Genomic DNA, 26198 nt, shown 5'->3' on the forward strand with positions numbered 1-26198 from the left:
TAGAAAATTAGAAGATGGTAGGAGCTAAAGTGAAGCATACAGCTGGAAGTAAGGTGACGAGAGGGAGGATGTGACTTTACATAGAGGGGTCAGCGAAGTCCTCACCCGAGGCTGCACGCGGGGGACTTTCCAGCTGAGACCAAAAGGAGGTGAGGGAGCAAAGATGTCACCGCGCCGCTCCCCATAGCCCTCCGCTCCCGGGCCGAGACCTTGCCTGTCCCGTCCACGCCGTGTCCCCGCGTGTGGCACGGCGGGGGACACTCAGCGTGCGCTTCCCGCGGCGTGACTGGGCGGCCCCGCGCGCAGGCCCCGCCTCGCGCCGCCGGAGCCCACCTCCCCCCGGCCGCCGCCATTGGCCGCGCGCGCCTCCGCCCTCGGCCTCGCACTTCCTGGCGGAGCCATGGCCGCGCACCCGGCCCGCCCCGGGGCTCCGGCTCCGCCGCCGGGGGTCTCCGCGCCGCGGCCCTAGCGCGCCTCCCAGGTGGGCCTCCGCGCGCCCGCGTCCGGCCCGAGACCCGCCGGGCGCCGTCGGGGGGCGGGGGGGGGGGAGGGCCTGCCGGGGAGGGCCTGCCGGGGAGGGCCCCCAGCCCCGCGAGGGCGCCCCCCTGTGTGCTGGGGGCCGGGGCGCCCCCCTGTGTGCTGGGGGCCGGGGCGCCGCGGGCGGGGGGAGGGGCGCCGCGGGCGGGGGGAGGGGCGCCGCACCCCCGGAGGTGGCCCAGGTGCGGCCTGTGCGGCCGGCCCGCGCGGCCCAGGTGAGCGTCCCGGCGGCCTGTCGCGGGCGCCCGACCGGGTCGCGTCCCGACTCCGCCTCCTCCGCCTCCTGGCAGCCGGCTCGAGCCTGCCCGGGCAGCCGTTGTGCCGGCAGTTCCGCCCGGGGGTGCCGGGTCCGAGCGAGCGACAGCGGGGTCCCCGGAGACCCCGCCGCGGGTGAGTGCTGGCGGCCGGCCGTGTCCATCGCGACAACGGTGTGTTTCCTCGCGCGCTGAGGGCGGGCAGGTTCAGGGTTGAAACCCGGGGAAGGAGCTCGGAGAGGAGGCTCCCTGGGGGCTCATCCGTCCGGACGTGTCCTCTGTTCCCGTGTTTACGAAAAGATCTTTTATGCGTAACTGGGGATCGGCACTGCCCATGTGGATGGCCTTGACCCCTCATCTGCTTCCAGAAAGCACGGAGGCAGCGGACACCCAACACTCGTGTAGAGATCGGCCCCAAACCACTTGCCCGGAGACAAAAGGGGACCCACTACACGAGGGGGAAACTCTGTCTAGAAAGCTTGGCCTAGAAAAGAAAGCTTTTAGTGCTCAGGGCAAACTGAGCCCTGGCTGGCCTCCTGGAATGGTGGAGAGAGGGACCTGCTGCTTTCTGTGGTGTGACCTTGGGTGGGCCCCTTTACCACTGGAGTCTCGGTGTCAGAAATGATGGTGGCACCTGTCTCAGGGTGAAGGTGAAACAAGGAAGTCAGGGAGGGGCTGCAGGCACTGCCTGAATGTGGTTTCTTTCCCTTCCCTCTCTGAGCACCCCCAGCTCAAGCTGAGGGGCTGTCAGAAAGGACAGGGGTGGGTATAGCTGGTCATTGTCACAAAGTTGCTCGTTGGTCAGGAGAAGTCTTAGCTGTCCACTTCCTTTGCACAGGGAGTTGGACAGGATGAACTGTGCCCAAAGTTATTCCTTCTTTGGGAACACTGGAGCCTGCTCTGTGTGTTGGAATTATCTTGAAACTGTGTTGATGTCTTGTTACATTGTTTTTTATTAGCAAAGGCTGATTTGTTCAATAGGTAACAAATGACTCTTCTCAACTCAGCAGGGGAAAGAAATTCCTTCTTCAACTCTCTGTCCCAGTATGTGATTTGTGCCCCTGTTGCTGGCTTAGTTGTTCCTCTGTGTGTCCCCTCCCACCGAGGTCCCAAAGCCTGACTAGTGCCGTCAGTGAGTTGCTTAGCATTTCAAAGCTGGAAGAAACCTTAACATAGACGCAGCCATGAGGTCTAGAGAGGTTAACATGCTCGTTCGAGGTTAACATGCTTGTTCGAGTTTATCCTGGATGTCGCAGGCAGGGCATAGGCCACCGCAAAGGTTTCCTGCCTGCGGGCTTTTTCATTTTATTTTATGGTCAGGTGGTTAAGTGCATGGAAATCACCCTGGGTTAAGAGCCCAACTCTGCTGGCTTCTTCCTAGCTGTGTGACGCTGTCAGATTACTTCCGCTCATTGCTGTCAGTTTCCTCCTTCATAAACAGAATAGTAATAGGCTGGCCTCGGGAGCTGGTTGTGGGGATTAAACCAGGAAAGCACTCAAACCAGTACCTGTGTCTCCAACATGCTTTATTTGTGGTGTCATCACTGCACCACCTCCTTACCTTCGTATTTTGGAAGTATGTCACTGTCGAAGACTGGGCCACATTCAGCAGAACATCACGGTGAAAGACCCAGATTTGGTTCCCAGCCATTTTACTAGCTTTGTGACCTTGAAGCCCAATAGCCTCATCTGTAAAATGGGATAAGTGACATCAGCCCGGCCAAGTAGTGGTGGGGTTAAATGAGACAGCATAGGGAAATCCCTTAGTTTGGTTCCAGGGTCTGGACTCTGCAGTGATAACTCTTGTCTTTATAACCTTGATCTAGCCAAAGGCCTAGTCAAGATAAAGCATCAAAAGGGAGGTATTTGTAGGAGTGGTCTAAAAGACAGGGTGTTGTTGGATTTTTAGATGATCAAGGAACACTTGTTAAATGGGCTCTCTGATTTTAGCAATCTGATTTGCCAACTCACTGCGTAAGAGTTCTTTGTGGTACACTGCCTTCTTCGCCTCTGTCCTCTGTGTGATTGCTTTTGCCCTTGTTGTCACTGATATGGTCCAGCAGAGCCTGCAATTAACAAATGACCCAGAGCTATTACCATTACGATGTGCTCAGACATCCTGTTCTTGTTGTAGGGCCGCACACGACTTCTTTTATGATGGAAGGAAGCCGGCAGACGCGAGTGTCTCGGCCCTACAAAATCAGCGAATCTTCAAAGGTCTGTGAACGGTCGCTCACCACCTGTGCAAATTGCCTGAGAAGTATGATGTTTTTCTGATGAGCTCATCCTCAGTGTACAAACTGGTTTTCTGTTCTTGGTGATGGTGTCAGTCTCCTTAAGGTTGAGTAGAGGTAGCATGGGCCAGGAGTGGAAGAATCATAAAATCAGAGCTAGCTGGGAGTGATTGGAAGGATGTTAGAGACAGCTCAACTCATTTATTCTGCGCTTCAACCCTAAGAGGATAAAAGCCATGGGATTGCTGTCCCTACTTGGGGGCTCAAAAACTCCAAGGACGAGACCATTGAGAAGCCAGCACCTGACCTTATGGTGGAGGCAGCACGTTGCATACCTAGATGTTAAGGGCCCAGGGTCTTCCCCCATCATGACTTTCTGGGACCCTGGGAAGGAGTGAGGGTGGTTTCCCAGGGCTGGGCTACCAACCTGTGTCACACTAGCTGCATCAGAATCACCCTGGGAGAAGGTGTCTCATTAGAAATGCATATGCCTGGCACCACCCCAGACCTGCTCAGTTAAAATCTGAGAGCAGGACCTGGGAATCTACACCTTCGGCAAACTCCTCTCGGGACTCAGCAATCCCTGGCCCCACCGCTGCTATAGATAAGGATTGGGGGGCTGATTTGCAGGGCGCTTATGTCCATCTTTTTATACATATCAGTATATGTGCACATGTCAAGAGCATAACAGTTCAAGGTACACATAAGCCCCTAGGAAAAGACAGCGTTTCTTTAAAAAATGGCCCTCTTTTGGAGATTAAATATTGTGGTTACCTTAGATTATCATTCTTAGTGAGGCTACTATTGCCCCCAAAAGGGTGAAATTGGTTCTTGGGGTATGGAAAGAATTTTTACTCTCTTTGTGATTAAAGTACCTGCACAGATAAACAGAACATATGTGGCATTAACATTTTATGGAGGCTACTAGAAAAAAATACCTTAAGAGTGAAAAAGAAGATGAAAAAAATGACTGAAAAAGACTACGTTAGACAAAGAGAGTTGTGAGGAGCCTGTAGATTTGAGAAAAGAAGCAAGAGGCTCTACAGAGGTGCATAAAAGAAAAACGGGGTGTAATTTTTCGGGAGAGGTTGGTTCTCTTGAGAAACGGTCTCCTATTTCCATTTGTGTGGACTGAGAAGGCTTTTGCGAAGCCCGACTTTTATCTGCTGTGAAAACTCAGAAAGGTCTCGCTGCTGACTCAAAGGGGCTTTGTTCCGGAGCTTGGCTGTGGAGACCGTGTAGCTTTCTAAGTTTGATAGCACTGGAAATCTTTGTCCCTCAGAGCCAGAGTCTGAGTTTGTTTCTGAATCGAAGCTTTTAGGAATAGAGTTCTCTATCCCTTGGCTGATTGTATTTACATTCCTAACATTTTGTCTTAAGAACGTACCCTTGATTTTCTACATTAACGCACCTCTGTAGCCTGCAGTTTCTACATTGCAGCTCTCCCAGCACCACTGTTTTTCCCTGCCCGTGAGCTTGATGTAAATGGAATCAGAGGGTAGGTGCTCTTTCTTGTGTCCCTGGCTCCTTGCACTCAGCACGACGCATCTGAGATTTGCCTCCGTTGCTGCTTGTCATGATAGATTGTGCCTTCTCAGTGCGACCAACATTGTCATTGACTCTAAAATGTGTTGATCCATTTTGATGCTGAGTTCTTTTTTATTAAGAAATACCCTATACCTGCTGCGTCTGTCCACTATTAGCTCCCAAGGACCTGTGTTTCTTCACCCACTTTGCCTTGCCTCTGAAAAAGGCCCTAACATAGGAAATGAAAAAATGAACAGGGTTAATACCGTGAGAGAATGTGGGGGTTCGGGGCTTCCAAATTACACCAAATGCTGCAACTCTGTTTCTACTGTCCCTTTAAAACTGGGAAGTCATGTTTGTCTGTTTTTTGAAAGTTCTCGTCTTTTGCAGCTACACTGAAATCACCGGAAACGAGCTGTAGTTGAGATCCAGGTACAGAATTAAACATGCCTACTTAGCATGGAGACCCAGTTTTAGAAGCAGCTCTGCCCTTTTCCCTGCCCTGGCTCACTGGAGCAGATGGTTCCCCTTGGCAGCTGTCGTCTGGGGCTTTCCCTGGTCCCCTCCCCCTTGGGGCTGTTTTCCTTTTTACGGAGCAGCCTGGGGTCATGTGTACCCCCTTTTAAGTATGGAGTTGCAGCACCCCCACCGGCTTAGAGACATCCAGGGGCCCAGGCCGGACAGACAGCACACCTGATGCCCCTCACTTGCTTCTCTCGGGACACTGAGCCTTTACTATTATGAGGTAGCCTGCTGCTGTTGTGCTTTTTAATCTCCATTCTTCAGTCTACACCCGAGAGGAGCCCCAAGCCATTGTGTGCTGAAGCCCAGAGCATTCCTGCTTAATTAGAAGCCCAAACCAGGCCAGCCCAGCTCTCTCAGTGAGTAACCAGAACAAATGGAGTCATCCATGTATGGGACCCATGAGAAACCATCCTGTAACGTAAGGGCAGTACAGCCTGGCTTCCTAAACATGGAGGGGAAGGAAGCTTTAGGCAATGTATACGTGTGGTGTCCTCATCAGAATGTGAGCACCTATAATATAGACGGAGCAATTGATGTTGGAATTCACCAGACAAGGAAGGACCACCGGGAAATAAAGTACCCCAATTACAAATGGGTCAGAGGCAGTAAAGAGCAGACTTGGAGGGGGAGAAAGATATGAAACTCACTGCTATAGGACACGTGTTGAGAAGGAAGCTGTAAGAATTTGGACCTGTACGCCAGTCACAAAGCTGCTCGTATCTACTAAGCCATCTCCCTTTCCACCACCATTTCTCCTTTGCAGGCTTGGTGCTCAGCTTGCCCTCAATCGCCCTCAGACAGACCAGCTACCTAGTTGATCTTTCTGAATGGCCTGGTTTTCCCTGTATTGAATTTTCTTATTTTTTTATAGTGAATAAATAATTTGCAGAGTCCTGAAAGCCCAAAGCATAATTGGTCCTCCAAGGATTTAGAAACTGTTGTCCAGGTCTGACATAGCTTCGTATCCTCAGAAGCACACGACAGGCCTATAGCACTCAATAAATGTCTACTGACCTGAATTTATGGAATTAACTCCATAGTCATTATTCACATCAATTGATTTGTTAATTCTAGCATAGGATGGTGATTACAGGTTTGGGGTCTGGAATCAGACCTGGGTTCAAATCTCAGCCCTGCTACGTAGTCACTGTGGGGCTTTGAGCAAGTTTCTTAGTTTCTCTGAACCTCCACTTTCCTCATCTGGAAAATGGGGATTATAATAGACATTCCCTTGGGAGGTTGTCGTGATGCTCGAATGAGTGAGTGCATGTAAAGTGCACAGCACAGTGCAGGGTGCATAAAAGCCCCCAGGAAAAGATAGCGTTTCTGCATCTTACATGCCGTATATCTCCTTAAACCCTGGCAATGGCTGGTGGTGCCATGTCTCTGGGAGTAGGATCCCCAGAGCATCTCTCAGCCTTTGGGACCTGCCACATCCCTGGACCGATCAGTGGAAATGGGGGTCTCTGTAGCATGACCATTTGCCTTCCTAAGACAAAGAGAAAGCTGTCTTCCTCAGCACATAGCCTCGGTGGGGACTGACAATCTCAACAGCTTCCCTCAGGCGGGCTATTTGCCAGGATCTGTCTCATTAACCACCCACCGCCCCCCAACCTGAACGATGAATACCATCATCCTCACTTGTGAGATGAGGAAATGGGGCTCAGAGCCTCCTCGTGACTCAAGATCACTCAGCTGGTAAGTGGCAGACATGGATGCAAACCCGGATTCTGTCACTTCAGAGGCGGCACCCTGAGCCATCATGTGAGATAGGAGCGTGTTTCTCAAGCCTATGTGTTCATGACCCACAGGAAGGAAAGAAAGAAGAAAGGGAGGAAAGTAGGGAGGAAGGAAGGAAGGTTGATTTTATGAACTTTATTTAGAAAGGAAAAGGAAGACTGTACACAACACAATCACACACCCAAATACCCTCATTTCCTACTATATATACACTGTGATATTTTATTTCCCATTCTCTTTCATTCCATCGTGTTGAAAATGCTAGTCATGTTGCACTAGATTGACTCCAGGACACTTCAGCCGTGGGGGACAGGTTGGTGCGCTTCCCCTCTCCGGGCCTGGGTGCCCCTGAAGCCCTGACACACGCTCTCCTACAGGTGTACCGCTGGGCCGAGCACTCGACCACAGTGCTGCAGCGGCTGAATGAGCAGCGTCTCCGCGGTCTCTTCTGCGACATCGTCCTAGTGGCCGACGAGCAGCGCGTGCCCGCCCACCGCAACCTGCTGGCCGTGTGCAGCGACTACTTCAACTCCATGTTCACCCTGGGCATGCGCGAGGCCTTCCAGAAGGAGGTGGAGCTGATCGGCGCGTCCTACATCGGCCTCAAGGCGGTGGTGGACTTCCTGTACGGCGGGGAGCTGGCGCTGGATGGCGGCAACATCGACTACATCCTGGAGACGGCCCACCTGCTGCAGATCTGGACAGTGGTAGACTTCTGCTGCGAGTACCTGGAGCAGGAGGTGAGCGAGGACAACTACCTGTACCTGCAGGAGCTGGCCTCCATCTACAGCCTCAAGCGGCTGGACGCCTTCATCGACGGCTTCATCCTGAGCCACTTCGGCACGCTGTCCTTCACGCCCGACTTCCTGCAGAACGTCTCCATGCAGAAGCTGTGCCTGTACCTGAGCAGCAGCGAGGTGCAGCGGGAATGCGAGCACGACCTGCTGCAGGCCGCCCTGCAGTGGCTGACGCAGCAGCCGGAGCGCGAGACCCACGCCTACCAGGTGCTGGAGCACATCCACTTCCCCCTCATCCCCAAGAACGACCTGCTGCACCGCGTCAAGCCGGCCGTGTGCTCGCTGCTGCCCAGGGAGGCCAACTGCGAGGGCTTCATCGAGGAGGCTGTGTGCTACCACAACAGCCTGGCGGCCCAGCCGGTCATGCAGACCAAGCGCACGGCGCTGCGCACCAACGAGGAGCGCCTGCTGTTCGTGGGGGGCGAGGTCTCCGAGCGGTGTCTGGAGCTCAGTGACGACACCTGCTACCTGGATGCCAAGAGCGAGCAGTGGGTCAAGGAGACACCCCTGCCGGCCCGGCGGAGCCACCACTGTGTCGCCGTGTTGGGGGGGTTCATCTTCATCGCTGGTGGCAGCTTCTCGAGGGACAATGGAGGGGACGCAGCATCCAATCTTCTTTATAGGTATGACCCCCGCTGTAAACAGTGGATCAAGGTGAGATTAAAGCCAGATTCTTTCTTTACTCTTGAGGACTTTTGATCTCTGTAACCTACCCTTGACTGCCCCTCCCATCTCTCGGGCCTTGACCAGCGTCCTGCTTCTGAACGAGGTGTGATGATAAAGTGACGAGCCCCCTACTTCCCATCCACCCTTGTGCCTGCACCGCGGTTGAGAGGAGTGAGGGTTGACCGGCCGCCTTCTGCAGGATCGGTCATGGTCCAGAGCAGCGACGTCCAATGGAACTTTCTGCGCTGATAGAAGCATTCTGTATCTGCGCTGTCCGATGTAGTAGCCACCAGCTATGTGTGGCAGTTGAACACTTGCGACTGTGGCCACTGGGACTGAAGGGCTGAATTTTCAGTTTGGTGTCACTGTAGCTAATACATACTTGCGTGTAAATGGCCACACGAGGCTAGTGGCTACCATATTGGATAGCGCCGGTCTAGAGATCTGGCGCACAGTTAAAACAGTCTTCCCATGGTTCAGTCTCGGCCGAGCTCCTCTTTTGGAAAAGTTCGGAGCCAGTTTCAGGAGGCCACAAACGCTCACCCCTGAAAGGAGCCGTGCCCTTTTGGCAGGTGTGGCAGCTAATTCTGGGAAGAGTGTGGGTCTTGGCGTCAGACCTGAGTTCATATCCCAACTTGGCGAAATTGTAGCTGGGGATTTTTGCTGGTTCCTTGCCCTCTCTGAATTTTAGCCTCCCCCTCTGGAAATGGGTGGGGTGACATTGACCTTCTAGAGTCAGGGGTTGTAGCTCGTATTGATTGCCAAGTGCCTGGCAGGGAGAAGGTGTCTCTTTTCTCCCACAAAAGCCGCTCCAGGCTACCATCCATGAAAGTCGGTCTCAGTCTTTATACTCACACCTCAGTGTTTTTACTTAACTCGGTGTTTTTCTGAGCTCACAACTCAGAATAGATTCTGATGACCTTTTGATTTTATTCTCCAAAATCTAAAACCACCCACCAAGGTAGAAGTCTTGCCACTAGCAAGAGGCTTCCAGCTTTGGCGCTGCCCTCGAAAGCTTAGCAGTAGTGGCAGCCTGAATGTATGGCCTCCTGCAGGATAGTTCCTTCATGTGTTCTGCTTGTATCATTTAAAACAAAAAAAAGTTGAGTCCTCTGCTTTTCAATTTCCTGTTGAGTGCCACTTTCTGCCGGTTAACACAGGTGGCAATCAGCATTAATTACAAACCCATCTGATGGGGTGGCAAGAGGAAGGTTGAATTTTTATTTAAGGAAACCACGAAATCAACAATTATGAACGGTGTGTCCTGTGGAATTCAAGTCCCCAAGGCTGGCCACATGGCCAAACAAGTTTGGGGAACTGTGTGCTCCATCCCTCTCTTGGGGGTTCACAATGTCTCGAGGATTCTTGGGGACTCTGAGAATCCCTCCTAAAAAACCCTCCTTTCTTCGAGTTTGGCTCCCTTCCCCCAAACACATTTGGCCACTGCTTTCCCTTCTCGGGCTGTGTGTTCCCTAGAACACCTTTGGGAACTGGTGCTAGATGTTACGCTTTCCAGGGTTTGGGGAAGGGAAGGTACAGGTGTCTCACCTCCACAGGTGGCCTCCATGAACCAGCGCCGCGTGGATTTCTACCTTGCTTCCATTGAAGACATGCTGGTGGCCGTCGGTGGCCGGAATGAGAACGGAGCTCTCTCTTCTGTAGAGACTTACAGTCCCAAGACTGACTCCTGGTCCTACGTGGCCGGTTTGCCAAGGTGATTGGGGGTTTCGTGGCGGACTCCTCAAACATGACGACTTTTAGGTTATAGTTCATTCCACCTTGCTTTCTGGATATTTTGGCCTCCAGAAAAATCTCCTGGCTTGTACATAACAGTGGGGAGACTTAAAAAAAGGGGTGGAGGGTGTGGTGCTGACGAGTCAGGGCTCCTGTTCTAGGCCGTCCGAGTGCAAGTGTGAGCTCTGCCGCTAGGACAACCATCCCTCCATTTCTGAGTCTATGTACTTCCTGAGTTTTAGGGAGTATTGAGTTCAGATAGTGAGGGACTTACTTAAAAACCTCCGAGTTTGGGCAGGGGGAGTTCAACGAGGTGGGGGGATATGTGTACTATATCTGTGACACGAGCAAGCGTCTTCCCCCTCTCTTTCCATTTGCTCCTCTGTAAAGTAGGCATGCTGCTCAGACCTCCCCTGTCGGGTTACCATAAGGATGAGATAAGACACATTTGAGGAACGCCCCACACAGCATGCAGCACATGGGAAATGCTCCAGGGCGCGGAGCGCTTCTCTCTGCATTGGTGTGCCTTCATTATCAGCGCGGGCTTAGCAGAGGTGCACACCGAGTGTTTCACCAGTTCCTTGTAGTCGAACCTGCAGGAGCACGTTCTGAACCGGTCCTGCCGTGGAATGCCTCCAGGTGTCTTGGGGACTTTATCCCTGAGAGTTAGCAGGGTGCACGGGGTACGTGTCTGGGTGTGAACCCCAGCCCCTCTGGGCCCTAGGTACCACCAGCTTCATGTAGAGAGCTCCAGGAAGGCAGTGGACTAACACCTGGAGACCTGTTACCAAGGTGATTGGACAGTCGTGATGGTGGTGACTGATTGCCCTGTGTCAACTCTGGGCCGAGTGTTCTCTGGGATGAGTCCCTTGCTGTCCCCAGGAACCTCGTGGAGTGGAGATAAGCTCCTGTACCATTTATCATCCAAACCAGGATGGCAGTGAATGGGGCGGTATAAATACTGACCCTGTCATACGCAGACCAAGACCTGTGGTCTCCTAGGTTTGGGTCCTCAATCCATTTTACAGATGGGGAAGGGAGGCTTGATAATAGTGATACAAACGTCTGCTGCTGTCACTTTCTCTGGGCCATCCAGTGTGATTTGTGTACCCTAAAGGCTAAAACAAGCCTCTTATTCTTTCTAAGTGGACCTTAGGTGTTCACGGTTGGAATAATCATAACCCATGATGCTATCTTTGTTAGTGCATGCGTGCCCCCCCTTTATTTCATTTATTTACTCATATCTTTTTTCATGTGTTGACTTGTTTGTGTAACGGACCTTCATGAATCCACATCCCAAACCCAGAGGTGACATGTCCCGGGAATGTATCGCAGCATATGCTTTTGTCTCCCACCTCCCTCCTGGCTAAGTAACCGTTCCCCGACCCCGCTGAATTTTATGACGTTGCTTCCTTTTGTTTCACCTTTGTTTGCACTCTGTTTTTTTCTTTTTTGCCTTTATATAGGCTTCATTTCTTAGAGTAATTTTAGGCTTACAGAAAATTGAGCAGAAAGTAGAGTTCCCATGTATCGCTCTCCCTGAGCACACACAGGTTCCCCTATTTTTAGCATTTTGCAGAAGTGTGTGGTACATTTGTTCCAATGAATGCACTGGCATTGATACAATATCATTAACTAAGGTCCATGGTTGATATTAATCTTTGCTGTTGATGTTGTACATTCTGTGGGTTTTGGTGTCCACCATCACAGAATCCTACGGAATAGGGTCCCTGCGCGGGGATCCCCCGTGGCCCACTCCTTCACCTCTCCCCCCTCCTCTGAAGCCCTGGCAACCACTGCGTCTTCACTGTCCCTATAGTGTTGACTTGTCCAGCATGTCGTATTATTGGAGTTGCACTCTCTTTCGTTCCCCATTTCATACGTAATGTGATCAGGTACATATGTGTGTCTCCATTGCATAGTGTTTCCAGCCCTTATGAGAAGGATAGTAGTCCTGCGATTATGCCCACTTCTCAGGTGGGGAAATAGAGGGACAAAGCTGGGATTCTTGTCCAGGAGGTCTGCCACCCTTTTACTTGCCCTGCTCTTCCACTTCCTATCCAGTGACAGCTGCCACTCCCTGTGTTTCCTCCTCAAACTCTCATGACCCCCTGAGAGGGCAGGTTGTCCCCATTTTACAGAGGAGGAGACTGAGGCCCTGGCTCATGGAGGCCCAGCCCAGAGCAGCACTGGACTCCCTCTCTGACGCTCTGTCCATCTGTCCGTCACTCCACAGGTTCACGTACGGCCATGCAGGCACCATCTACAAAGACTTTGTGTACATCTCGGGGGGCCACGACTACCAGATTGGCCCTTACCGCAAGAACCTGCTGTGCTATGACCACCGCACGGACGTGTGGGAGGAGCGGCGGCCCATGACCACGGCGCGGGGCTGGCACAGCATGTGCAGCCTGGAGGACCGCATTTACTCCATCGGAGGCAGTGACGACAGCGTGGAGTCCATGGAACGCTTCGATGTGCTGGGCGTCGAGGCCTACAGCCCACAGTGCAACCAGTGGACCCGCGTGGCCCCGCTGCTGCACGCCAACAGTGAGTCGGGGGTGGCCGTGTGGGAGGGCCGCATCTATATCCTGGGCGGCTATAGCTGGGAGAACACGGCCTTCTCCAAGACGGTCCAGGTGTACGACCGCGAGAAGGACAAGTGGAGCAAAGGCACTGACCTGCCCAAGGCCATCGCTGGCGTGTCCGCCTGCGTCTGCGCCCTGAAGCCGAGGCTGGAGGACAAGAAGAAGAAGGGCAAGGCCAAGAGGCACCAGGACCGGGACCAGTGACCCCACCCTCGCCTGCTGGGACCCCGTCCCCACCGCCACCTCCCAGAGTATCTGTAGGCCAGCAACGACTTTGTAGAACCCCGGAACCACGATGTACCACTTAGCGGCTTTTTTTACTTTTATGATTCTTGGTATTTCTATATCACCGTAATCAATTAAATATTCTATGTAACTTTACTTATTATCTTGCTTGAATAATTAAACCTAGGCCCAGGCAGGAAATAACCCCTTACGTCTGTCTACGCAGGGCTTCTCCCCACATTACAAATGCTCGGGGGTGCCCCTATCCATCCCCCTGAAAGTAGCTAAGGCAGGGTCTATGCAGAAATTTTTGTAGTGAAACTTGAGGCTTTAGTGGGGACGGTTCTGACCCCCTCATCAATGCCTCCCCAAACCTGGCTGAACTTTTAAAAATACAGATGCCTGGGCCTCATCTCAGAATGATCGCATCTAAAACTACCAGGACTGGTGGGGGTAAGTGGCTGAAAACTGTATTTTAACCAGTTCCGGGAATGACTGAGCATCAACCACGTTTGGGAGTCACTGGCAAGGCCAAGTGCATTCGTTTTTATAAGGAGGGACACCGAGACCCCAAGTCACCCACTGGCTGAACAGTCAGGCGAGACCTGGGACTTCTTACCAGGAAGGTGTTCCTACTGGGATTTTCTTACCCAGTGACTTGTTACCGAATAATCCCATTTTTCCTGGTTGGTAATCTTCCTGAATTCTAAAAGGGTATAGGTAATCAGGGAGGAAAGGGGGGGAAAAGGCATGATGCTCTTTATAAACATTATTCTATAATTTGGGCTTTTTTTTTAACTTTCTTTTTTCTGGAACACATTGTTTCTTATATTACTGATGTACTGAGCCCCCGCCCCCCCCCCCCATGTACATTTATTTCTCAGGAAAGGAAAAGGGAGCACCCCCTAGAATTTGCCATTGTCTTCTGTGACTCCAGCTCCGAGAAGCCATCAAAAGCGTTTTTCCCAGTGAGCGCTTGTCAATCCCTAAGGTTGGCGAGTGCCTCCCCCAACTCAAGCAACAGACCCCAGTCCCAGCCTTCTGCTGCTTCGTCGTTTTGTGCCACTGGGCAAATTCTTGAACAAGTTTTGAGCTGTTTTCCTCATTCATTAAGCGACAGGGTTCGATGAAATAATCACCAGGCTCCTCCCAGGGGTGAAGCCCTTTCAGTCTATATAAGCTATTAGAATATATTCAGCACTTCCCTCTGAGATATGTGACTGCCCTGCACTGATTCCTGCAGTTACTAGAATGTCGAGAGTGTGGGCCCTTGAAGGAGAGTGTGAGACTACCAGCCACAGCCCTGTGTAACTCAAAGTACGATGGGAGAACAGGAGTGTGATGGGTTCTAATCATGAGCCAAGGGAGGCATTGATGATCTTTACCTTGACAAAGATCTGATTGCAGAAATGAGAAAACTTCAAGATGTATTATTAACATTGATATTAGAATAAGCTCAGTTTGTTTTTGTCTCTTTACTGCACTTCCTTTCCTTTCCTTCAAGGTGTACCTTGATTAGGCCTATTTCTGTAGTGACCAGGAGAGCGGAGAGTGACTTGGGCATTGAAAGCTTCAGTACTCAAATCATTGCCCTCTACTGCTAGTTGGGCAAGCGGTCTGCATATTGAGCTGGTTCCTTGAATGTGGGAGTTGCTAAAGGCTTACAAACTGCGGAGAAGTCCTGCAGGAACTATTAACACTTCCATCAACCCAGCATCTCCAAACTTCTTTTAATCTCATACATAGTTCCAGGCCTCCTTGAAACACATTTTGCAGAACTTTTGCCAACTTGGGGATAGCTTAGCCGCTTGCAATTCCAGAATAGGGTTCATGACTTGAAGACCCTTTACAAGGCATGGAACCTGTGGCCTGTTCTCCCCGGCTCAGCTCCGGTCATGAACAAAGAGGTGGCACTCAAGCACAATCCAGGGGCAGATGGGGAAGAGCTCATAGAAAGACTATTCATGCTTTGGGGAGCCAGATGGCTTTGACCTTGGGGAAAGGACAGCCATCAGTTTTTAACCTAAGCCAGCTATTTCATTTTCAAGTACCAGAACGTGTCCCAGGATGTGGGCCTCTGGCCTCTGTTTTGACTTCTTGTGCCTTTTGGGTTACTTATAATGTCCCGCACCTGCTATCTTGGGTTGCCTGTCCCGCCACTGTGAAGGCAGTTTGCTTTACTTGGCTTAGAATCTCATATTGTTGAGGTGAGGGGAGCATTCCTTTAAAGGTAGGCTTGAGCATTACGTTTCCTCTTGGGGATCAACTTTGGATGATTGGCGGTGGCTCCACTTACAGTAAGGAAGTTTTTCAAGCTTGTTAAAGGTCAAAGGACGGCAGCATGATGACCAGTGAGCAGTGTTTGCCTAGACATAGAGAGCAAAGTGGTGGGGCACACAGCAAGCAGGCTTTTGCTGTTCACGTGTTCAGATGGAAATCACCAACTAAGAATGGAAGAAAAGGGTTTTTAACTCAGATGGGCAGAGCTTGGGGAGGTACTCAGTTATGCAGGTCGCCATTCGAACTGCCAAATCATGATGGTGTCATTTCAAATCTAGGTAACAAAGGCCCAGATGCTTGCAGGCAGACACCTTGAGATGAAAACAGCAATATTTGCCCTCACGTCATCAAACTGTCAGTTCTCTGAGCTGAACTTTGAGAATATCTGGATCATTTTTTTTGATCTTTCAAAATCAGCATGGTGGGCTTTTATTCAGGTTTTGTTTTTCTCACTTGTAAAGAGCCCGACTTTGTCACGTCATAGCAGTGGTAGGTTTTGAGTTTGACCCTCACCCCAGTCATGTTTGCTGCAGTTTATGTTTGCTGAAGACATACATGCAGGCTGAGAGAAGGAAGGAGACAGAAAAGCTGGAGAAACCGTTTTTCCGTAGGGTGGTCTTTCTGCTGTTGAAGACATGCAGAGATTGTCTCAGCAACTTGCTTGTATGGAGGGCTCAATCAGTGTTTTTAACATTCTGCCATTTTAGATAGACCACCAGGTAGGACTTCCCAGTCTGGATCTCGCAGAAAATCTCGTGTGTGTGTATTAGATTCTGAACGTCCCTCCCCTGGCCCCGAATTGATAAGGCAACCTCATGATGACGTAATAGAAATCCCGGAAACCAACCCTAAGGGGTGTTCAGTTTTGGGCGGAAACCCAAACACCAAAGGGGGTGGAGTCCCTCCCCACTCTGTGAGTTCAGGTGAGTTCACCTGTGGTTCGAAGTACCTGGCCCCAAGGCCAGGAGGTTGGTGATCTGAGCCATGTGGGAAGTGAGAGGACCTCCGCCCCGCCCGCTTGGAGAGCGACCAGCCTTTCTCTCTACCCTGGCCGTCCGTGGCACGCTGCAGCCTGAGCAGCACCTCCCAGACCTTTTAGCTCGCGGAGCTTTTGGCTAGAATCTCAGACCACTGGTCCCGAACCTGGAGGGGCAGTTCCAGCCATGGCCTGACATCCTCGCTGCCTCTGTGGATTCTGAATGTCTTCAGAGACGGGGGGAAGCAGTGTCCTGGCCTCCAGGACAAACCTCTGGAGCATAGGGCAGCCTCCACGGGTCCTTGGAGATCCTGCCCTCTGCATCTGCCAACGCTGGCAGTTTTTAAAGTTTTTTGAAATGTTTTGATACTTTTTTTATACCATTTGCTAATAACCATTTTGTAGGTTGCCTGCCGGGGTTTTCCACCTCACCCCCGACCTCCACCCCTTTAAGCTTGCACTAGACAGGAAATGTCTTGTGGTCAGCGCCAGGATTCCCTCCGCCTCGTGTGACTTTGTCTTGGATCTTGCCCTCCTCCGTGGCTCTGATCTGATACAACTCATTCATTTTGTAAGGCCACACGTGGCCTATGAGTATGGCCGACTTAGGCTCCCAACTGAGCAAGAGGGCACCGATTTGCCAAGAGGACACTCTCACTCCCTAGACATGTTCCACACTTCTTCCGAAGCTCCTACCTCAGCAGTGTGCAGAGTTGAAAAGATACCTGAGGACTGATCCACAGATCACCTTTCTCATACGGGTCATTTCTCAACCCAGGGCATAGCTGGGGTCCTGATCCACTCCCGTCCACTCCTTCTTGTAAAGAAATTTTAACATGAAATCCACAAAATCTGTCACAGTGAACCATGCTGCACTTTATAGAATTGCCCTCAGCATTGGAGTTGTTCTTTTCTTTGTAGGGTTTTTTGTTTTTAATAAAATGTGTGGCTTCTGAGGATGTTTTGGGGTCTCAAGAAATTGTCTTTTGGTTGCCTTCGTTAAAAGAGTTGAATGAATGTACAAATTGATGGGGCCGGGAGGGGGGCAGAGGGGTGAACCCTTCCATGTCAGTTTTCTTTGAGGAAAGGAACTCCACCCTTTCAAAATTACTTGAAGCCACCTTTCCAGGTTTCCTTTCAGTTTAAAGAATAAAGTCCTTCAGATCAATTGAAGTTAATCATTACCACCAGCCTTCTGTCAAAATTAGTAAGATATTTGACCATTAATTCATTGGGTATGTTCTGGCTACTAATGTTACCGAAATCTATAATCGCATGTGTTTGTTTTTTAATTTGTTGCTTTTGTATTTGTAACTTTATAACACTCGAAGCTTTTCTGTGTCTTCTTTTTAATGAATTTTCTGCATGTTGATTTTTTTTCTTTGTTTTTAATTCCATACAGAGTATTCAGTTCCCAAAACACATAAAAATGATTTGCCTGCTATGGTATGGCTTATTTTATAATTATGTTCCTAGTCTTGTGTGGTTATTGTAATGCTCTTCAGTCTTATTTTCTGTGCCCAAATAAAAAAAGAAAAAAGAAAAAGAACCTCTTGCATATTGAGTCCAAATATAATTTGGAAATTAACCAGACTGCCTTTTAGTGTTGTGGTATGCTGGGACATTTCGATTCTGCTTTTATTGTGCTTCTAATTACTGTATTTTACCAGGAATTTCATTCAGATCCTTGATTGCAGTACTAAGTTCTGTGACCTGAAATGAAACTATTTGCTTAAATTTGTGTCAGTTGGGATAATTTGATTAGAAAACAAAACGAAAAACCAGGGGAAACAGTTTATGACAAGCAATTACCTTTATCAGAAAGATACAATAACATTTCTATAAGAACAGAGTCCACTTCTTTTCCCTTAGTGCCAAAGAAGAGCAAGATGGCACCCTTGACCTACTGGGATTTTGCAAGACTGCCAATGGACAGGCCCAGTCACAGCTGGGTACCTTAGGCAATGAAGCAGGATGGGAGGATGGTGCGAGGTACCTGCCGTGCCCATCACACCTGGAACCTGGGTTAGAATTTGCTCTGAGCCAACAAACTACCCCAAACAAGACACTGGCTGCTAGATGCTAACTTCATCAGGATTCTTTCATTTCAACCCCAGAGGACTCTTAGCTTAGAAATAACATTCTTGCCATTTGGGGGATAAAGAACCCAAGGCTCAGGTTAATGACCTTACCTACCCAGCTGGTCAGTGCTGGTCTTGGTTTTGGTTTCCTTGAATGCAGAACGTTGGACAAGGACTTGAAGGTAGGTGGTTTCTTTGGGGAGGTGGTCCCCAGGAAACCACAGAGAGACAAGGAGGAAAAGCTAATAAAGAAGTGCTTTATCTATTGCCGAGTATTAAGACCCCCCAAGCGGTGACTGAAAACCATAATCATCAATTGTTTTTGCTGACAAATCTGAGGGTCGACTGGGTCAGCTAAGCAGCTCTCACCTGGAGCTCACGCGCAGTCAGGTGGGGGCTCCTAGACACTTGCTGCAAGGTGAGCCCTGAGGGGGACTGAACCAGCTGGGGCTCCTCAGCATTCCACACCCCCACCTCAATCTCCCTCCATCTGTCTCTTCTGTCCCCTCCCCTCCGCCTCCCCTCTTCTCCCCCTCCAGCCCCCTTGGACTCTGTTCTCTCCATGCTGTGGCCTTACCCAAACTTCTTACATGGCAGCGAAAGGCTCCCAGGGTGACTTTCCCCACTACAGTTAGCAGCTTCATGGCTTTTTTCTAACTTAGCCTGAGAAGTCACGCTTCTCAGTGTCCCTTTGCTGCATGCTGCTCCTTGAGGCCATCACAAAGACCCCTCCCCCCAGTCCTATCCCCCACCCAGGTTAGGGTAGGGGAGACAGAGATGGCATCTCTTGCCAGGGGAGTGTCAACACATTGGGGCAGCAGCTGTGTTCCTGTGCCATCCGTCCATAGGAAGGAGAGCAGGAGTATTTACTGGCCTCTGCCCCATCAGGGCTGTTCCCAGAGGCCTGGACATCCTCCGCTGCTGGGCTGCTGCTCTGCCCACTTGGCTCTTCAGTGTCTGAGAGGCCTTGGAGCAGAAAACAGAGGGTGACGCTCTCAGCCGGCCCTGAACAGCCACTGTGGCTGTGGCTAGACCCAGAGGAAAATGGGCCTGGCTCAGACACTAGAGGCACCTGGATGGAGCTGCATTTTATCCTAAGTCTGCCAGCTCAGACCCCTCTCTGTCAACTACTGGAAAATGACCATCATTGAAAGTCCCCACGTGGAATATTACGTCCCCAGGTGGCTAGCCCTTAGGATGCAAATATGTGAGCTGAGGGGTTAACCAGGGGAGTCCTTAACTTTCAGTCAACCATCAGCCAATATTGCTGTCCCTTAACTCAGATGGCGGAAGCAGCAGGTACGGGACAGGTAAGTCTGCATGGGGCTGGGTGCAGGGCAGACTGAGGACCCAAACCCATCTCTTCAGAGCCCCACCCAGACAAGGGCCTCACCACACGTCAACTGAGGCTAGGGCCATCGTCTCAAGGACCTGCCCATGTTCTTGAATTAAGACCAGCTCATATATCACCTTGTACGTGGAGCTTGACAACTGCATTCATGAAGGTGGCACGTGGTCACTAGGTATCTGCTGTAGGTGCTGGGAATCCGATGGTGCCTACCAGATGTCCTAGTGACAGACAGCCATCCTACCGGGGAGAAACAGACCCGCAGACACAGGGCAAGTAGGGATGGTTGATACGAATGTACTGAAACCCAATGAACTGCACACTTGAATACATTTTATGTATGTGCACTGTATCTCAACAAAGCTTTTTCAAAAAACATCTGTGTGGAGGGAGCGCATGGCAGGTGAGAGAAACAAAAGGCATCGGGCAAGAGAGAAAGTGGTAAGAAATGAGAGCCGGGGACAAGTCACAGGGGGTTTTGTGCAGAGGAGGGAAAGGACCTGATTCCCATCTTCAACGGAAAGTGTTGCCTGCCGCTTACAGGAGGAGGTGAGGGAAAAAGGTAGAAGCCTTGAGGGAGACCTTCTTGTTGGGAGGCATCGGGTCATCTGTGCCTGGATGACGCTGGCCGGAAGCAGAGACTGCTCTGATAAATTCCTCTTGGAAATGCACCACGGCTGCCTTAGTTACAAACTGCATCTAGACTTGGTGGCTTAAAACAATTATACACTGTGTTTCCCCGAAAATAAGGCAGGGTCTTATATTAATGTGTGCTCCAAAAGACACATTAGGGCTAATGTTCAGGGGATGTCCTCCTGAAAAATCATGCTAGGGCTTGTTTTCTGATTAGGCCTTCTTTTTGGGGAAACACAGTAGGTGGGGCCCAACTAGGAGATTCCACTGCCCTAAGCTGTACCTCTCGGTGGTACAGCTTCACTCACATGTCTGCTTTGTGGGGGAAGGCTGGCCTCAGTGGGGACCATTGACTGGACACCTGGCGTTTGCCACATGGCGGTTACAGAGAAGTCTGAGGAGTTCTCACCTGGCAATTCAGGGCAACCCGAGAGAATGTTCTAAGAGACAGGAAATGGAAGCTGCCTATCCTTTTTCTAAAAATGAACACAGTACACTCCTGTGTGCAGAACTGTGTACAGTTTTATGAATTTTAACAAATAACCAATTCATTATTCACTGCAAAAATAAAAGCCCAGCAATGGATGAGTGGATGAACAAAAAGCGGTCCATCCGCACTCTGGACTATTACTAACCCAGGAATGAAGCTCTGACACACACGATGTGGGTGTCTTCCTCCATTGAAGGCATTATGCTAATCAAAGAAGCCAGGCACGAAGGACCACATAGTGAATGATTCCCTTTATACACAATGGCCAGAATAGGCAAATTTATCGAGATACAAAGTAAATTAGCTGTTGCTTAGGGCTGAGGTGGGTATGGATTTCTGTCTGTGGTGATGAAAATGTCCTAAACTTGACGGTGGTTATGGTTGTCCATCTCTAACAATACAAAAAAAAATCATAGAATTACACACTTTAAATGGGTGAATTGTGCGGTATGTGAATTATAGCTCAATAAAGCTGTTTAAAATATTACAATCATTTACCTCTGAGTTCTGTGTGTCGGTCTTCCAGATAGCTAAAGGCTAAGAGCCAGGATCTCCCTACTTGGTTTCTAGAACTGGGGACAAGATGGTGAGAACAGAGGCAGCATTCCTTTGGGAGCAATTCTGTGTGCGCAGATCTCAGGGCATCCTCCAGAGGGCACTCTAGAGCAGCGGTTCTCACAAGGTGTCTCCCAAGAACTTGGTAGACACGCGGTTTCTCAAGCCCCACCCCAGATCTGCCGAATCATTCCCAAGCAATGGGTGTTTTCCCAAGCCCTCCTGGTGAGCCTAGGGTGTGCTCGATTGAGAACCACTGTTTTCTAGAGGGTTCTGCCTCCTTCCTCCATCCAGAGGCCTTCCCTGGGCTAGGGGTCTGTCAAATTGCCAACAGCTGTGCCCAGTTTGTGCCAGCCCAAACCTGAACGCCGGGGCTTCTCTTCAAGCTAAAGACGACCCCGTCTAGGGGGAGCTGAAGCTTCCAGCCTGAACAGGGACCACACACCTGCTGCATCCCAGAGAAAGTGAACCTTGTGTGGATTTCCTGTTGACCGGTCAGGAAACACTGGGGCGTGGCCCAACCCTTTGAATAGGCTGCAGCCTCCCGCTGGCTCAGCAACTTCATGCTCCCCTCATTGGACTCATTTCACAAGGCAAGCCACAATAGTGATTCATCTTCCCCCGGTGACATGGCCCCACCCCTTCAGTCATCTAAAGGTACTAAAAGTGTGTAACTCCTATATGCAGTTCTCAACTAGGTGCGCTGATGCTCTGGCCTTTTTGGTTCCCTGCCGGATTCAAACTGAGCATTTGCAACTAAATAGCCTCGAGCAAAGCTTGGCTCCAGGTCTCCTGTTTTCAGAACTCGGGCTAGGTCACGTCTCTGTGGTGTGGAGACAGCGTGGACTGCGGATCAGGAACATGGATTTTCGCCACAGAGCGTGTAGATCTTTGTATCACACGTAACGTTCACCAGAGAGCACTCGCCATGCAAGAGGCATTAAGCTACTAAGTAAGCAGAACAATTTTCCAGTAGATGTCAGCCAGCTTGTCCCTGCCCACACCCATGCGGGCACATGGGCACATGAGCAGAGTAGTCACAGAGGCAGGTGACTGCGCATGGGTTCCACTCACCAAGGCCCATCCAGCTGCTGCCACTGCCTGTGACATAGACCAATGTTGAGTTCCCGATATGGAATCATCCCTCAAAGACACCCACCTACCGCTTGGCGGCTAGTTGGTTACATTGGACCCCTTCTGCCCTGGAAGGGTCAGCAATTCATCTTGACTGGAATCGATGGTATTCCAGGTATAAATTTGCCTTTTTCGTCCACAGGGTCAGAATATATACCCACCACATTGGTCTTTTGTTCTTGGACTAGAACTTACATCACAGGCTCTCCTGGTTCATGGGCTTCCAGATTTGAGCTGGAACTACACCATCGGCTCTCCTGGGTCTCCAGTTTGTAGATGGCAGATGGTGGGACGTCTCAGCCTCCATCATCACATGAGCCGATTTCTTAAAATACGTAAATCATGATATATTTATATCTATCTATCTCTTGTTGGTTCTGTTTATCTGGAGAACCCTGACTAATATAATGTGATAATTTGACATTTAGAGAAGACCTTATGCATGAAGATGTTCATTAATATTCATAAGAGTGAACAATTAGAAACAATTTATGTACACGAAACATGCACAGGGCAGAACATTGGACAATCACTTAAAATGATGTTTATGAGTTCTACCTTTTTAATACCATGGAAAAATACTTGCATTCATGTCATGGGAAAAGCCAGAATACAAAATCAGATATCCAGTAATAATAATAATAGCACTGTCATTTCTTGAGCAGTAACTAAATGCCAGGCACTGTCTTGGGTGTTTTACATGCATCATTGAACTAAAAGAAATTCTCACCGTTATGTTAAAAATATATTTTCAAAGGGCTTGGAGGTTATATACCATAAAGCCCACAGTGTTTGTCTTTGAAGAGAAATGCGTTTTTTTTTCCTTCTTTCTTCTTTGCTTTACCACATTGAGCTTGTGTTGCCTTTATGATTAGAAAGAATTTTTAAAAGTAGGATGGAGTCTCAGTCTCCTGCCTCTGACCCTTCATCCAATTAATCTGAGATCATGGTCCGAATGGGGGTAATCCCAGGACAGTTGGTGGGGTGCCTCTTTCCCTCTCCTGGAAGGCTACCATCCCCAGAATCTGCCAATGAAGTTAAATTCAAAATTACTGTACAACTAATGTATCAATAGTGCTAACAGCAGCAAAATCATCTTATATGCAAATCACTTGTATTTAATTGTAGAGAACGCACAGCATAGCAATGACTTATCAAATGGTAAATACGCCTTTATGATTGTTTTAAACTTCCATTAAAGGAAAGCATCTTAAATTGGAAAGAGACAATTCAAGTCACATGCCTGTTAGCCAAAAAAGCGTTTGTCTGTTTGGAGATCCCAGAATGATCAACATCGCATTCCACCCTCATGAAACACTTACTATGTACCAGGCATCTTGCAAAGAAAGTGCTTTGCATTCGATGTGTCAATATGTATTCCTTGCAACCATGCTAGAGATTCGTCTTGTTATCACAAGACTACAGATGAAGAAACAGACTGAGAAAAATTCAATCACGTGTTGAGGGGGCAAAGCTACAATTGCTTCTAGGAGCCTAGAAGCAAGGCAACCTGAGCCACCATGCTGCACTGCCAGTAAAAGTGTGTCCTTAACCTCTGCTATGGTGTTCACACAGGCGTGTTGATGGCAATGAAGTGAAAGACAAGACAGGTACGTGCTCTGTCATTCCCTTAGCTTGTGTTTCTCTCTCTCATCAGATTGAGAGCAACCAGAGAGGTTCTACGAGTAGATAAACACCTCCTCCTGCACTGTCCCATCTACCCAGTCCAACAAATCAGAAATATGGCATTACGATAACATTATCTCTACCTCACCTTTCACATTAGTTGACAAATTCCATTACTTCGAAATCTTTAAATTCTTTCCCCTGTTACCCAGTGCCTCTGCAGCATCCTATTCAGGATAGCTTAATGGGAAAGTCTGTGAATTTTCTCTAGCTTCAGGCATGGCTGTATCCAGGAGCTCACAAAGTGTCTCCAGCCTGGGATACAGTTACAGGCTCTTAACTAGTGACAAATCCTCCTGCCTCTGTGCTCCTCCAGCCTCACCACCTTCCCACCCCTACCCCCACTGGTTTCCATGCCAATGCATGTAATTTTCCCGAATTGGAGACACTAAATGGCCCTCGATGTCATACCAGACTACTACAGCATTGTCCTCAAGTGTTCTCAAGGGTCATCTGACTCTCAAAGGCACCGGGAGCCCCTGAGGGGTTGTTACAAGGAAACTGAGGCTTCTAGCACTGCTCTTGCCCACCTTCATCTACGCTGAGTGCAGGAACTGGGAACTGAGCACAGACCTCTGGGACTCCGAAAGCCACCTTGTAGATTCCAGTCACATCTATGTTAACACCAAGCTTAGGGAAAAAAATTCAAACAATCACAGTATTTGTGCCAGAGTGCTGGAGGCATGTATTATTTTTTTTAACTCAAACTCTCTTGATTTTTGTTATAATAATCAATCTTGCCTTTAGAGGAGAAAAGATCATTGTTTTTGTAGGCTAACGGAGATTGCAAGAATGCTTTTTTCCCCTGAGCTTCTGTCTAGCAGAAAAGAAAAACCTATACTAGATAAAAATCAATGAAAAATAAGAGATTCTTGGCTGAATGGGAAAGGGAAGGATTGGTAGGGTGACTGGAACAAGAAAAATGAAAGGACATTAAATAGCGATGTTGCCACTTTAACTCATTAATAATGTGAATGCGTTGCAGTTAATAGATCATTTTACGTGGTTTAAATTGCTGTCCCATTTGTCATCCCCACTGGTCTTGGTATCTGCCCTATGAGGCAGGCAGGACACATCGGATTCTCCTCACTATATAGAAACCGAGTGACAGAAAATCAGTAAGTCCTCCAAAGTCTTAGAGTGACTTTGAGTCAGAATTAAGAATGTAATCAAGACCGGTGATACGTCTCCAATGGCCAGCTATGAAAACAGACATGGGCATATCAAGCACAGCATAGGAAATATAGTCAATATATTGTAACGATGATGTATGGTGTCAGATGGGTACTAGACTTAGCAGGGTGATCATTTCGTGAGGTACATAAATGTCCAATCAATATATTGTACGCCTGACACTAATATAATATTGTATGTCAATGGTAATTGAAAAGGGAATTTTTAAAAAGCTTTTTTAATAAGACCAATGGTACTTCTTACACTTTCTTTACTCTCTTTCTTTAGCAATTTCCTTCCCTGGCCAAGGTCCTTTAAGATGGTGGTGTCTGCATGTTGGTGTGTTGTCTGGGTACAGTGCCTGACCCCCGGGAGGGCAGAGACAAGGAAATAAGCACAACGTAGACGTGAAGAACTGCATTATATGGATATTTTACTTAAGGAGAGATGTCATCTATGTAAGTGCTGCGGCCAAAAATAAAAGAGTGAGCAACAGAATGAGACACAATAAAAGGGTGAGCAAGTCCACTCAGTACGCCCATCGGTGAGGAGATGGATCTCAGTGAGTGAGAGCTGAGCAGCAGCAGGACGCATTCCCTCCTGTTCCCTTCCTCCTCAGGCAGATCGCTGGGCTGAGTTTGATGTTGATGTCCATCAATAAACAGATTTCAGATAACAGGCCCTGCAGAGCAAGCCATAATTAGGGGCTCAAGTGGAAAACCTGAGATTTGACTCAGCTCTGGTTGAAAACCCCTCTGTGTTGTTTTTATTATGTGACACAGACAGAGCCACACAGGACAGCAGTTCATGTGACAATGGAGGCCGAGATCAGAGTAATGAAGCTACAGGCTGAGAAGTGCCATGGATTGCCAGCAACACCAGAAGCTGGAGAAAGGCATGACATAGGTTCTCCTACAGAACGTCCAGAAGTGGTGACCACCTTGATTTCCTATTTCTGGCCTCCAGAGCTGTGAGAGAATAAAGGTCTGTTGTTTTAAGCCCCCTAGTTTGTGAT

The 26198-nt window shown here is 49.3% G+C and overlaps 1 protein-coding gene across 2 annotated transcripts; it reads left to right on the top strand.

The window, feature by feature from the left end:
* The first annotated feature begins 382 nt into the window (after positions 1-382).
* Positions 383-17599, top strand: KLHL36 (kelch like family member 36). Of its 2 annotated transcripts, none has more exons than XM_081030719.1 (5): positions 383-481; positions 2926-3051; positions 7195-8268; positions 9837-9994; positions 12251-17599. In XM_081030719.1, the coding sequence occupies exons 3-5, from the start codon at positions 7351-7353 to the stop codon at positions 12804-12806; spliced, it is 1632 nt and encodes a 543-aa protein (XP_080886845.1). In that variant the 5' UTR covers positions 383-481; positions 2926-3051; positions 7195-7350; the 3' UTR covers positions 12807-17599. The 2 variants fall into 2 exon arrangements, with proteins under 2 accessions (XP_080886845.1, XP_080886844.1); XM_081030718.1 differs by having other exon boundaries at positions 386-481; positions 2926-3008.
* The last annotated feature ends 8599 nt before the right edge of the window (positions 17600-26198 follow it).

Source organism: Rhinolophus hipposideros (assembly GCF_964194185.1).
Source record: "Rhinolophus hipposideros genome assembly, chromosome: 21".
Classification (NCBI taxonomy): Eukaryota; Metazoa; Chordata; class Mammalia; order Chiroptera; family Rhinolophidae; genus Rhinolophus; species Rhinolophus hipposideros.

Coding starts and splice junctions, on each gene's coding strand:
- KLHL36 (XM_081030718.1), top strand. CDS start 2,946: ATGATGGAAGGAAGCCGGCAGACGCGAGTGTCTCGGCCCTACAAAATC. Junction 8,269..9,836: donor GCTGTAAACAGTGGATCAAG/GTGAGATTAAAG, acceptor TCACCTCCACAG/GTGGCCTCCATGAACCAGCG. Junction 9,995..12,250: donor TACGTGGCCGGTTTGCCAAG/GTGATTGGGGGT, acceptor GTCACTCCACAG/GTTCACGTACGGCCATGCAG.